This window comes from Plectrocnemia conspersa, unplaced genomic scaffold, assembly GCF_051122295.1.
Source record: "Plectrocnemia conspersa isolate PC_06_02 unplaced genomic scaffold, ASM5112229v1 ptg000010l, whole genome shotgun sequence".
Taxonomy (NCBI): domain Eukaryota; kingdom Metazoa; phylum Arthropoda; class Insecta; order Trichoptera; family Polycentropodidae; genus Plectrocnemia; species Plectrocnemia conspersa.
Genome location: NW_028277174.1, coordinates 27831160 through 27846585, shown reverse-complemented (window position 1 = coordinate 27846585; position 15426 = coordinate 27831160). Strand labels below are relative to the sequence as shown.

At 33.0% G+C, this 15426-nt stretch overlaps 2 protein-coding genes across 2 annotated transcripts; one reads left to right on the top strand and one right to left on the bottom strand.

The window, feature by feature from the left end:
- The first annotated feature begins 1516 nt into the window (after positions 1 to 1516).
- On the top strand, positions 1517 to 2710 carry LOC148231253 (uncharacterized). Its single transcript, XM_088194333.1, has 2 exons — positions 1517 to 1692; positions 1860 to 2710. Exons 1-2 carry the CDS (start codon positions 1681 to 1683, stop codon positions 2550 to 2552), a joined length of 705 nt encoding a protein of 234 aa, XP_088050459.1. The 5' UTR covers positions 1517 to 1680; the 3' UTR covers positions 2553 to 2710.
- Positions 2711 to 4654: 1944 nt separating this feature from the next.
- On the bottom strand, positions 4655 to 6290 carry LOC148231252 (uncharacterized). Its single transcript, XM_088194074.1, has 2 exons — positions 6184 to 6290; positions 4655 to 5586 (listed from the first exon to the last, which is right to left on the bottom strand). Exons 1-2 carry the CDS (start codon positions 6193 to 6195, stop codon positions 4774 to 4776), a joined length of 825 nt encoding a protein of 274 aa, XP_088050200.1. The 5' UTR covers positions 6196 to 6290; the 3' UTR covers positions 4655 to 4773.
- Between the last annotated feature and the right edge of the window lie 9136 nt (positions 6291 to 15426).

The window sequence follows — 15426 nt, the reverse complement described above, 5'->3', positions numbered from 1 at the left end:
TTTAGCCGCGTAACACAATTTTTTTATATAATGTACCAACAAACTTTTATTTTCCTTCAGAAAAATATAATGATATTTGGCCGCGTAATGCAATTTTTTTTTAAATATTGTGATTGATTTACTTATTCAATATTTCTAAAAAGCCAGAATGTCATAAATTATTATCAATTATCAAATTTTTTCATAAGCTTCGAAATATACATAGAAAAAATATTAATCAGCATTATTATACTTTGTAATTATCGCACAATCACTTCTCAGAAGCAAAAAATTCGCAGCGGGATGTTTTTATAAATTGTTTTATCGGTAATTTCAGCAAAATAAATAAATAATGCATTCAACTTCATGTGCTTATTCCTAAAATCGAATTTATAACAAAAATGTTTTTTAAAATATGTCATTTCAGTAAAATCATATCGGAAAACATTTTAACCGCTAGATATATATTTTTACCAGTGAAAATATAAATTATCTGGCAGGTGCTAATACAATTATACGATTTCAACTTTATATATGTAGTAATTAATATATTTATATACTTATCATTTTTATTTACATCCGATGTATAAATGTCACGGCGAATGTGTATTTTTTGGTAAAGTTATATATTCACTAGTAAAGTCTGAATACATTTTTACCACTAGATATATATTTCTTCTAGCGAAAATATAATTTAACTGATCTATAATACAATTAGACATCGCATCTCACACATTGCTCCACAGTTTGTCTGCATTTCGATATTACACTATAATTTAAAAATATGATAGCTATCTTTACCGATATAACTATGGATTTCTAATATAAGAAGACTGATCAAAGTATTTTCAAACCCAATTTTGGTCAATAGGAGAACGCAAAAACAATTATCACTTCTCAGAAGGCAAAAATTCACGTCAAAAGCAATAAAACTGTGTCGGCGCCGTCGCAGTGGGAACGCTCGTTACCGAGTGATTTTGCCCGGGATCATTGTTTTCCCAGGACCCGGGTTCGCTCTCGGCGGCCCTGTGTCTACTAACGGTAATATTTTAAAATAAATTTAATATATGTACCTATTGGATTAAAAAATTCCAATACTTCCCGAAGATATTTTTTTAATAGCAATGGGGGGTCGCATTGCTTAAGGTTGAACAGCCCTGATTTAAAACATCATCTTACCGCTATATTTAGGATATTTTAATAGCTTAATGCTCACTAGAATCCAGTAAATCGCAACGTTGCTCTACAATATCAAATAAATAAAATACCTTTTAGAACTTAAATAAAAATAAAATATCTTTCGGTACTTAAAAAAAAATTAAGCCAATTACACTGCCAGTAGGCTGATTATTTAAAGTTAATCATAAATACAATTTGCATCGACCACCGTTTAACTGCTATTCTTCGTCTGCCAGAACAATGGCTTTTGATTGTGTACCAAGGACCCGCAATGAAAGTTGTCCCACCTTGCGGTTTATCCTCAAACGAAATGAAACGCGGCCGCGAAAGTTCAAACGCGCTCTTGTTTTTATTGGCCACATTACACATGTGATCGCATAAAGTTTGTCAACACGTCCAAGGTTAGCAGCCTCAGGATACTCGAGCCGCCCCGCCCTGCACCCGACTATAAAAGCTACCGACAAGCAACAGACTGTATCATTTTGTTTATCGACAGCAAACTGATACTCACCCCTTACCAAAATGGCATTCAGAGTAAGCAAAAAATCTGAATATATAACTAAAAAGCATCAGTGATAGTATACATCCTTGTAGCACACTTTTGTTGTTATTTTAATTTTTATACATTAAGAAGCCACTTTTAAAATGAAGGAATTAGGTATATATAAAATTAGCTAATCTTAATTTTAACATTGTTTCAGTTCGTAGCACTCTTGAGCGTACTGGCTGTAGCCAGCGCTGGATTCATCACCGAGCCAGCTCATTTAGCTGTTCACGCTCCAGCTATCACCAGCCAATCCCAAAACATCTACCGCACTCCAGGAAACCTCGGACAAGTTTCCACCTACTCCAAGACCATCGACACCCCGTTCTCCAGCGTCAGCAAACATGACGTTCGCGTGAGCAACCCAGGACTAGCCGTACATGCTGCTTATGCCGCCCCAGTGGCTCACTATGCTGCTCCTGCTCAACTCGCCCATTACGCCGCTCCAGCTCAAGTAGCCCACTACGCTGCTCCAGCTCAAGTAGCCCACTACGCCGCTCCAGCCCAAGTAGCCCACTATGCTGCCCCAGCTCAAGTAGCTCACTATGCCGCTCCAGCTCCAGTAGCCCACTACGCCGCCCCAGCTCACTATGCTGCCCCAGCCCCAATCGCCCACTATGCTGCCCCAATTGTAGCTAAGGTAGCCGCCCCAGTCGCATACGCTGCTCCAGCTCACTACGCCGCACCAGCTCACTACGCTGCTCCAGCTCATTACGCCGCCCCAGCTCACTACGCCGCTCCAGTAGCCAAGGTAGCCACTCCAGCTCTTTTGGGAGTCGCTTACTCTGCCGCCCCAGCCGTCTCCCACATGTCCTTCACCAACGGAGTTGGCCTTTCCTACTCTTGGTAATCTGAATGTCTGACTATTGACTTCTCTCATCTTTAAATCTATTTCTTCAACTGTTTTTTTCTGTTTCCTCTCCCGTTGTATCATACCTGTTTTCTATTGAATATTTTTACTTATTTATTGAAACATATTTATTGAATAAATGTTTTAGATAAAAAAAACAACATATTTTATTTTGACAATACATCCTACACATCAAATGTTATTCTTACCCCACAAAAATAAATATAAATTTAATCTAAAACCCCTTTTAATAAGATGGGTTTTAAAACCATAACACTCAAATTATGAGCCATTAATATCTACACATATTTAAGTTTGATTCACTTTATTTTAAGCATATTTTTTTGGAATTTTTGCGCATATCTCTGATTGAATTGAATAACGAATTTAATGCATTTTTAAAACTGCACCTATGTACATACTACACATTTCAATTTGTTCAGGTTTTGAAAAAATTCTTAGAAATACTATTATATAAACTCATGCTTATTAACACATAATTACTATTTATTATAAAATGTCTCAATAACATATCATAAATACATTCGCTTTTTATGTCTCTTACATCCAACCATTCCAATGATTCCAGCATACTCCTACAATTAGTAAATATTTTTATTTATTGTTACTCCCATAGCTCTATATTTACTGTTTCTATCGAGGTTTTTACTTTAACACGAGCCACCTTGACCTGAAAGCCGTTTTATCAAAGATCGAAGGACCAGCGAAATACTTGAATTGTACCAAATATATCAAAACAATTTTGTATGAAATATCATTTCATTGAACAATAATTAAAAGTATGCATTATAATACTGAATGCTTCTTACCAAAAAATATTTTGATTTCGCATTTAAAAAAAAATCATTTCTCGAGAATTTTAGAAATAATGTAATATTTGTTTTTTTTTATATTATATTACTTAAATAATGAAACAGTTTTCTGCTGCAATATTCTTAGTGCATAAATAATATCAACAAAACGTCTTCCATTTTGAAGCTGATTGCAAAAATATGTAAACGAGATAGTGATAGATATTTCTGATTACTTTTACGCGTGTGCGTCTATTGATTCGCAATTTACGCTCATAATCTTGTGCTTTGGGCTCGTAATTAGGGTTTGAAATAATACCGAAATGTTTAATACTGATATTATTAAGAAAAAACTGTCAATATCATATTTCATTTGTAAGCATTAGCAATTATTGTTTCGATACATTAAATATTATAATTATATCATTATCCATTTTAATGCTTACTAAATTCAGCACTTGTATCAATCTTTTGAAAAAATATATGACTTGTAGAATTTTTGTAAGATTTTTAATTTTATTACATTACAATTAAATTACAACTATACCTAATTGTCATGCTTAGCAACTTTAAATTTCCATTCATTCAAAGACAAACTAAATACTTTATTGCTAAGTTTATGCTGTAATATATTGTTGAATGTTAATACATGCTTGCGAATTTTGCGAAACAATCTAAGGATTCAAGAGTCAGAACATTTTCTTTGTAGATGTTGAATGATGATGTTCTGAACATTTTAAATGCATAATTTTATCGAATCAAAACATTTAAAATGCATAATACTCATTATAATTGTAAATCGATAGCTTAAATATATTTCTTTGGGCTATAAATCAGTCACAGTTTATATGTTTATTAAAAATGTAGTGGTTCAGCATGCGTCCCCAAGCGTGTGTATCGATACTGATATTATTTTAGTAATTCTTAATTATATGCTATATACAAAAGCCAATAATGTTTGGAACGAATTTGATATGCGGATTGGCATATATAAATTAAATAGCTATAAATAAATTAACTGCCATAGAATTATTGACAACGAATATAAAAAAGTGTGATGCACGTCTGTTTTCGAGATAAGCGATAAAGTGTGAGCCTTTCAATCATTTTTTGTTGTACAAACAACGAATTCTGCGAATTTTAGTCATAGTAGACACCGCCGATAAACATGCTTACTTTATCTTTCGTTGGGTCTTTCGGCTCAATGTGCGTCCCTCAGCGTGTGTATCGATTCTGATATTATTTTAGTAATAATGATTTATCACAATTACACGTAAATAAAACTAGTCATTCATTTACATGCTATTTTTATTGAAATAAATAAATAAATTTAGTGCTAGACAGACATAAATAAATAACAAATGTAAGGATTTTCGGGATAGGATCAAAAGGGTAGGAACTATGACTGTTTACCAAGAGTATGAAAGGCCAACTCCGTTGGAGAAAGACATGTGGGAGACGGCTGGAGCAGCGGAGTAAGCGACTCCCAAAAGAGCTGGAGAGGCTACCTTGGCTACTGGAGCGGCGTAATGAGCTGGAGCGGCGTAGTGAGCTGGAGCGGCATAGGCGACTGGAGCTGGGGCGGCATAGGTGGAAACTTTAGCTACTGGAGCGGCATAAGCTAATGGAGCGGCTACTTTAGCGACGACTGGTGCAGCGTAATGGGAAGGGGCAGAGTATTGGACTACTGGAGCTGGAGCAGCGTAGTGGGCTGGAGCGGAATAGGCGACTGGAGCAGCTACTTTAGCTACGACTGGGGCAGCATAGTGGGCGATTGGGGCTGGAGCGGCGTAGTGAGCTGGGGCGGCGTAGTGGGCTGGAGCAGCATAAGCGACTGGAGCGGCTACTTTAGCGACGACTGGGGCAGCATAGTGAGATGGAGCAGCGTATTGGATTGCTGGAGCTGGAGAAGCGTAGTGTGCGACTTGAGCTGGAGCAGCATAATGGGCGACTTGAGCTGGAGCAGCGTAGTGGGCGACTGGGGCGGCATAAGCAGCGTGTACGGCTACTCCTGGGTTGCTCACGCGTACGTCATGCTTGCTCACGCTGGAAAATGGAGTGTCGATGGTCTTGGAGTAAGCGGAAACTTGTCCGAGGTTTCCTGGAGTGCGGTAGATGTTTTGAGATTCGCTGGTGATAGTCGGAGCGTGGACAGCTACGTGAGCTGGCTCAGAAATAAATCCAGCGTTGGCTACAGCCAATACGCTCAAGAGGGCTACGAACTGAAACAATGGTAAAATATAATTTAAGAAAAGTTCTGTATCCGGTCAATACCAGATTAATTAAATCTTAATACAAATAATTCAATGATTAACTAATAAAGGATCATTGGAAAATAAAATTGCGTATTATTTTGCTCAAGCCCTGAAGAGTGTCGATACATGCAAATTTGTTGGGTTATTATATATTTCAAGGGGTCCTTGAGGGTTAAACAATTTATTTCGAAGGGGTAGGTGAGGTGACTAATTGTTACTATGGTTTTCCCAGTAACAATTAGTCACCAATAATGAAATATTTTGGATAGATTTTGTAAGTAATTTGAGACTACAAAAATAAGTATTTTTTCTAGGATTTTCAGAACTTTTACATTTTTGACCCTTTATTTAATTATTATTTTTAACTGTGAATATATCGGTTACGTTGTTTATGGAGTCTTGAAATCATGCAGTTTCTTCTGAAGGAAGAATAAATTTGCATAAAATAAAATTAGCGAATAGATAGTCATTGATCCTTGCGCAGTGAACATGGATTAGCTGACAATAAAAAAATAATAATTAAAATTAAAATTAGCAACCCTATTTCTGAGGGTGGTAACTCACTCTGAATGCCATTTTAGCGTGGGTAGGTATGTTGTTGAGGTTTTGAGCAACCAAAGACTTATGACAAGCTAAGATTTGCCATAGCGAAATTTATACCCGCAAGGATCTGCGCGAAGTGGGCACGCCCAGCTTTTGCTTTCGGTAGAATGAAAAAAAAACAGCAACTAAATTATACCACTTTCGCATGTATGAAAGAGTGAGCCAATTGTGTGATAGCAATGCAACGAGTTGCGGCTTCGGTCAAAAGGCATTCCACTTTTTAATTCCTTGGGTAGAAACATTGGACGAAATGTCAAGAAAAAATCCTTGATTTATATTTCATACAGAAATAAAATACCAAAAACCCTGATTGAGCTACAAACGTATCTTGCTATCCTTGCGAATATATAATCAAAAAAATTAAACCTTTGCCATAACTATGGATTAATAATTGAACTTTTAACTATAATTCATATATGTTATGCATATTTATTTATTATTTTAATAAAAATATGTATTTATGTATATGTATTTATGTATATTATATTTATGGAAGTTATATAAATATAAATTAGCAAATAAAAACTAATAATGGATATTAATTATAATCAGAAATAATCTTTGGAAAAATATTATCAAATATATTTATTAATACTTATTTGTAAAATAAATTCTATAATATATGTTTTCGCTTTTGTGAATATAAATAAAAATAGGCACATAATATAATTCGTGAAAATTATATTAATCATTTTTAAGTGAGGTATTTTATTATTTTAGTTTACATTTTTTCATATAATTTTTTCAAAAACTTGAGTCAATTTTTGTATTGACTAAAATATGTTTAAGTATTGCTTTCTTAATATTTAACTAAAAGCGTTGTAATTAATCAGAAACATTGATCAAATAAGGGGATATTGATAGGATAAAAAATTGAAAATAAATGTAACAAACATAAAACATATGAAAATCGCACTTGGACATCGTGTTTCGTACATTTTAAAATATTATTAATAGAATAAATATTATAAAATCTATATAATTATTACTTACTGTTATGAAGTCAACTAAAAAATTATAAAACTTTTCTAAACTACTATTTCTGTATAAGTTTTAAAAATATTAAAAATGTTTTATAATTAAGAAAACGCCTTACTCCACGAGTTTAAAAAATTCTGTTTGATCCACCTTCTTCCTAAAACAATAATTTATAATAAAAAAACACACTTCTAAAATAGTATCATATAAGTTGATGAAAATAACACTATACACTATGATTTAAAAAGTCTATTTTAACTACTTTATTTTAGAAAAAAATCACTTGCCAGTTAAATTTTTACCTTTTTAAGATTAAAATAATTTAATGTTATAATAAGTCTAGATCTTAATATTATATATATAAAATAAAATAGTATTACTTTCATTCGCCATAATATATTTGCTAAATTTTATGAAATAGGAATTAATTTAGTATTAAATTAATTACGTTCAATAAATAAATAATGTTTTTAATGGATTATAAATAAACAAAACTTTCAGTTTATTTATACTACTATTATAAATAAAAGCAAACTCACACTACAACAAATTAGTCTCAACTCGAAGGATCAATACTTCGAGCGTAATCTTTGTTTTCAACAAGCATCTCAAGTTGGATAAACTCTAATAATGTCAAATGATAAAAAGGCGTAGGTAGAAAGACAAAATGTTTAAGTCACACTTTTCATCATCACAATGGGATAGTACAAAAAATTAAACGCCTCGAGACTTGTAGGCGTTATCATGTATGTACACCATGTGCTTGTTACTACAGAGCGCTCCAAATAAATTTATTAATGTATATTAATATGTGTTATAATATTTTGTAACATTGAAATTTAGTTGTACTTTTATTGTATCACTCATGGAGAGAAAAATACAAAACGAATCGATTCGTTTGGTAATTAGACACAATTACTTAGCGACGTGCGCTGTACGAAAAAAAATACCTAACCCAGATATGTTATAATGAGTTTAAAGATTGTTACATAAAACTGTTACGCAGCGGTGTGTTATATTATCGAGTGCTCCGGGGCAAAAGTTAAGGAGTCAATGCCACACGAAAGGGTTTCAAACTTCTTGTTAACAGGCTTTCTTATACTGAGCGAGTGTTGTTCTTGATTGAGTGATATAGCTTAATTGTTGTATTTAAGCAATAATTAATTGTAAAATTGAAATTGAAGTCAGAAATTCAGCGAAATGAATCGGTGAGTAACACAACTATCTCATATTTCTTCATTGTATTGTATATTTAGAATAAAAATTTTGCTTTTTTATTGCTGACGGTTTTGCGCAATATTTTCGTTCTGTTTTCGAGGAATATTTTTCGACTTCTGCTCAGTCGCTTCCTACTTCATGTTCTTGGTCTTCAGTACTGACCATCAAAGAAACTGAGCACTCAGAACTTAAATACGGATTTAATAAATTAAATACAGGGCGTTCTTATGGACCTGATTTAATTCCCGATTTTATTTTGAAGGGTTGCGAAGTCAGTCTCGCTGCTCCTCTAAAATGTATTTATGATCTGATCTCAAAACATCATCATTTCCTGATCTATGGAAATGCACAAAAGTCACACAAATTATATATAAAGAATTATAGACCAGTAGCAGTGTTGTCAGCTCCTGCTAAATTATTTGAAATAATAATTCATAAATATCTCTACAATCACTTTCAGCAAGTTTTATTAGACCAACAGCACGGGTTTCGTCCTGCCCGTTCCACTGTTACTAATCTTCTGTCGTTCACCAAAACGGTGACAACTTCTCTCGATGCCGGAATTCAAGTAGACGTCGTGTATACAGATTTTGAGAAAGCCTTTGACAAAGTTTGTCATACGTTATTATTAAAAAAATTGTCGAACCTCGGTTGCTCAGATAATTTAACTCGGTTATTTTCGAGTTATTTAAGCAATCGTAGACAGTTTGTAACCTATGGTGGCCGATTGTCAAAAGAATATTTTACCCCTTCGGGGGTTCCTCAAGGATCCAATCTGGGACCTCTGCTTTTTGTGTTATTTATTAATGACATAAATACAGCAATTAAAAATTCAAGTTTTCTTCTGTACGCAGATGATTTAAAATTATATAAATGCATTCGATCTGTCGCGGACTCCTTCTCTCTACAAAGTGATTTAGACTCTCTGTGGAGATGGGCTTCCGTTAACCGTCTGCCCTTTAGTGTCGGAAAGTGCCATACTGTGTCATTTTCTCGATCCCGTTCGCCATCAGCTTATTTCTACCATCTCGGTGGTAACATTTTGACTAGAGAAACTCCCATTAAAGATCTCGGAATCACTTTCGAGAGCAAATGGAGGTTCTCTCTACACATACACGACGTCTGTGATAAATCTTCCAAGATGCTCGGCTTTGTTATGAGGAATGCCTTTCACTTTGACGATCCGTCAGTTATTCGCATCCTCTATGACACCTTAGTTCGTAGCATTCTTGAATCGGGATCTATAATTTGGAATCCCCGAATAGCCAAATATTCCCTTTTAGTAGAAAAAATTCAAAAAAGGTATTTAAGATACCTTTACAAAAGGACATTTGGTTATTATCCGTTCTTATATCCCAGCGCCTTTCTTTTAGGAGCGTTGGGATATGATTCGCTGAATTCTCGCAGAAAGCTGTATGTCGCTAAGCATTTTTTCAAACTACTAAAAGGTGCTGTCGACAATCCAGCTATTCTCGAGGAATTCCAGTTTTGGGTTCCGGAACATTTTCGAGAATCACGATCGAGACCTCTTTTGATGGCAGTTAGGGCTAGGACATCCGCACTTGCCGACTCGCCTATAGCTGTGGCCATACGGCTCCTTAATACGCTGGCATTGAAAATTGATTTATTTAATGTTAGCTACGAGGATCTGATCCGGTTTATATCTTTTAATTTTAATATTTTATAATTTTTTTTTGTTATGTTTAAGTTTTGTTATATTTATTTATATATATACGTTTTTTTTATGTTTTATAAATTTATAATTTGCTTTCGACCATCGTGGCGCATTGGGGTAACCTGTTAGGCCACGATGGTCTTAATTTAATCGAAAAAATAAAATAAAAATTACTACCATTTATTACTGTATGATAATCGATATATAATAATCAATCCACATTGAATTTCAAAAATGCATTACCTAATTTATTATTATCGAGTTATTATCTAATTTATTATTATCGAGTATTATGCGCTCTAAAAAGTAGTCCCAGGGCAAAGTCGGATGTAACAACTAGTTTATTTTAAAAGTGAAATATGTATACTGCTTGTCTCAAAATTGTTCTGATTTTAATGTGGCTTTCTTTTTCTTATTAAACGCCCATATAAGAATAGGTTTGAAGTTGTAAAAACAGTAAAAATTGTAAACATGAGTTGTATATAATTAGTATGTTTCTAAAATTAAACGAATATTAAAAAAATCATTAGAAGCGAACTACACAATCAAAATCGGTCAGTGTCGATATTTTCCGGAAATATGGAAATCTAGAATATTCATGAAAGGCCGATAGGCTGATTGGAGCCCTCAAGCAATAGGCCACCTTTCATATCTGTAATGATCGATAGACACACTTCTTTTATTGGTCGATAATATATAATTACTCAAAGTCAGATTGAGCGTGGTTTTCGCATTAGAATGTGTCGGAATGACAGAAATGTCCGAGAAACTATTGTTCTTGCTCATATTGGCAACTGTTACATGGATAGTGAGCTTTGACTGTTGAATGGATATTAATGATTAGCATATGTGTGGCACTGTTTGCTTAGGGCTATTCATAACTATGAATGAACAATTTAATATACTACATATATGTTTCAGATATATAATGTTTCATTAGATAAAAAAATAATTTTTAAAACAAGTGTTTTTTTTAAGATCATTAAAATATTTATCAATTCGATAGCAAATCTAATTTGAACAACACTTTTGCATTTATGGCTGCAAAAAATAAAATTAATCACACGTTTCTTATTATATTTAACATTTATTGTAATTATGCATAGGCTTAGAACAATTATATATAATATGATGTGTAGTTGTTTCAATTATTTAGCCAGTACACTTCAGTATGCTGAAATCAGCAAAAAACAAAAAAAAATATGGGGTGCTTCATAACTGTTTTATATTTATATTTATTTTTATGTACAGTAGACTCCCCAACAACACGTTAAATTGGGAACGTGCTAATTGGGTGCCCGTTACTTTAAGTGTGAGCAAGCCAAAAAGAGGATATACGTATATACTATATAGTCAATTCGCAGTATTGCCAGCTTCAGCTAAATTGTTATAAATAATAGTATTAAATTTTATATATAATTGTTCTAAGCCGCTTCCTTACGGGCATACCTTAAAATGAAACAGTTTCCTTTCAATTCTCTACTCTGTAAATCGTATCGCTTTGTATGAACGGTGTATAATAAATAATACACGTAAACAAAGGAAATATATTTAATTATAATAATAAAAATAAAAATTGAATTTGCTTCGATTAATTTTCAAACCGTCGGGAATGCGTTCGGTTGTTTCGACCAATGAAAAACAAGCATTCAAATATAAAACAAGATGGTCGACATCAACATGACAACAGCTTTAAATAATTATTATTTATAAATAAAATTTTGCTATGCGACAATAATTTTCATTAATTCGTCATGTGCGTTGTTCGATTTGACTGAATATAAATAATCGGATTGCAAATTAACTAGGTGTGTTATAATTATGAAAATTGAATATATACATAATGTGTTGAGGATTAGAAGAATATATTGATCAAACTAGAAAAACAATCATTAAACAATCTTCGTAATGAAATTTTTCTTTTTTAATACACAAACATTATCATTGCTTCCGATTTAATGCAGAATACATTCATTAAATTAGATAAACAATCTTCGTAATGAAATCTTCAAATTTTGAATTCCCGGCGACGTGCTCCGAGGTCGAAAAGTGAGTTTTTCCTTTTATATTACATAAACATTATCATTGCTTCCGATGTAATGCACATATACGTTAGATTTGACCGAACGTTTAAAACGTACCTAGGTACGTTTTAAACGTGAGCATGTAATATATACTTGGTACGTATGATGATTAAGGTTAATGTCGATCAATCCGTATAAATGCTAATAAAACGTATTTTTTTATCTATTGATATTTGGGGATACTATCTTTTACGACGATCGCGTGACAATGATTGTGATGCAGTCGGTTATTTATTGTTCTGTTCCGAGTGACGACTCCCAATATACACATGTGTAGTTTTTTGGATATTATCTAATAGACATTTTACAATAGATTATTTTACGTAGATTGGCATCTCTTCATCTTCTTTAAAATTGTCGCAATATGTAATATATTAATTGTTTGCCATACGTAAATATTATTAGATCTCTCATTGCTTCTGAAAATGAATTGTAAACGATACTATATAGTGGGTAAAATGTAGCTTTTTGTTTACATCAATCATTTGCCCTCATTTGTCATTTTCTTGATCCCATTCCCGATCAGATTATTCCTACGATCTTGGTGGGAATATTGTGGCTAAATAAACTTTCACTAAAGATCTCGGAATCACTATACGTAAACGTAGATTACTGTGTAATCTAATTTATCTACATATACCGTAACGTTTCTACTTTTTAATTTTGCAGTAATGTACAGAATTTCTTTTGGTTGAAATGTTTTTATGTTTACCTAGCCAAACAGTTTTGACCCTGAAATCTATTTCTGTTGAAGGAGTGTAATACCCGCACTTCACTCTCCGAAAGTTGTCCTAGTGGAAGTTCGACCGAAGTCGGTCAAGGTCGCAGTTTTTCGAATAGCGTTCGCACAGCCGGGAATTTCATACGCGTGCACGCTTCTCAACCTCGCGTATTATAACTACGTGCGTGTTTTAAACACAAAAAAAATTAAAGCCAAATGGAGAAAAAGGAGATGGTGGATGATTGCAATGCACCGGAATAGATCAATGTTAGTAAATAAGACATTTTATGTTGAATCGAGGCTTCACTGTCACTAATAAATAATAAACAGGAAACGTTCAAGTGTGCAACTAATGAATAATTTCTATTATTTTTTAAGGAAAAGTATGGAAAGTCAATTTGCTGAATTGAGATTTTATATACAATATATAGCTTAGGTCTTTCTCTTTATGATACATGCAAAATTGACTGCGGATTTTTGCGGTTTTTAACACATTGCATACCTTAAAAATGTATTATTCTTAAAAATGGGACGGGGCTTAGTCGCGAAAGTTACGACCTAAAAATTTGTTCAGAATCACCAAATATACACATATTTAAAAAAAAACGATACCGGGTATGATAAAATGCTAGTCAAATACTTTTTCTTAATATAAAACAGCAAATTTGTGACATATACAATTTTTTTTTTTACGCTACGCGGCTAAATTTTTTTATTACGCTACGCACGGCCGTTAAACACGGAATTCCTCTTCCTCGGGCCTACAATTAAAGAAATGTTAACGTCAAATTTAAAATACAGTTTTGTAATGATTGTAATTTTTTAATAATATGGTTACCGTGGTAAAATCAGTAAACGTCAAATTGTGGATCGCGTACTAATGAAATAAAATAAAAATTTGTTTGGAATGACTAAATATATACATATTTAAAAAAACGATACCGAGTATGGTAAAATGCTAGTCAAATACTTTTTCTTAATAAAAAACAGCAAATTTGTGACATATACAAATTTTTTTTTTTACGCTACGCGGCGAAATTCGCACGACCGTTCAACACGGAATTCCTATTCCTCGGGCCTACAATTAAAGAAATACTTTAAATAATTGTATTTTTTAGCACTTATAATATTATATATTTGACTAAGAGCACTTATGGAATCAACTAAAGTGGTGAAATAATTTTGGCCGTCCAGATCGGGCAAAAATACCAAACAGTGGCGCGATCGTGAAGACGCCCATATTAAAATTGAATCGTTCTATCTCAGTTTGCGATAAACCATCTCTATCTCTCTCTCTCGTCACGCGAGAGAGCGAAAGGGGAAGTATCTCGCCGCTCGCGCTCGAAGCGTCTTCGGGTATTACTTTCGGAAAGCGAGGGAATTTTTGGAGGCGACGAAGTCGGCCGCCTCGACCAAAATTACCCCCAGTTTACCTCCCGTTCGCGGTGACCTCGGAGAACTTGCGAGAGATTTTAGCGCGGGGACAACCGAGCTCGACCGAAGTAAGCCCGAATTTTCACATTATATTTCCCGTCCTTGGCCAACTGTCGCCTACTTTCGGAGAGTGAAGTGGAAGCATAACATAATCACGGGCCCCAAAAAGGCGACTGCTCTTTTTACAAAAAATTGTAGTAAAATTTAATTTATGTTTTATTTGTACGTAAAAATAGTATACTACCATCTCTTATTATCATCTAGATGCAAACTTAATGTTAGCTTAGTATTTTTTTAATGAAAGAAAACATATAATGCAGGACTCATGCCATGTTATTTCAAAACTCGTATACGAGTCCACGGGCGATAAGCTATTAATACACTGACATTACAAATTGCTCTATTTATTGTCAGCTACGAGGAGCTGGTCCAATTCGTATTATTTAATTTTAATTTATTTTGATTTTCTTCTCTTTTTTATACGAATTATTTTTTTGTGTATTGCTTATATTTTTGTGTGTGTTATAATAATATAATGTATTGTTCGTTTTTTACCATCATGATGCATTGGAGCCACTTGTTCGGTCACGATAATCTTACTATAAATAATAATCCCTAAGCTCAATCTTCCAGACATGATACAAATGAAAAGCACTAGGTTTTATATAAGATTCGATCCCATATATATATATCGTATATATATATATATATATATATATATATATATATATATATATATATATATATATATATATATATATATATATATTTAGATAATAAATAATCTTTTAATTTGTCAAAGTTTATGTTTAAAACTAAAATTAATTTTAAGAAAGTTTTTTTACTTATATTTTATGTTAGATAAATAAAATATATGATTTTTATATTTCAGATCAGATTACTTATTAGCAATATTATACAACACCTATCTATAAAGTCACAGTTAAAATATTATTATTATTATTTCATACTTTCATTAAGACATAAATATGCAGTTATTCATAATTCCAATTATTAACCAAACGATAGATTATAATTATTTATAATTTGTAAGTGGGTAAAATATACATAATTCAATTATGGCATCTCAACGA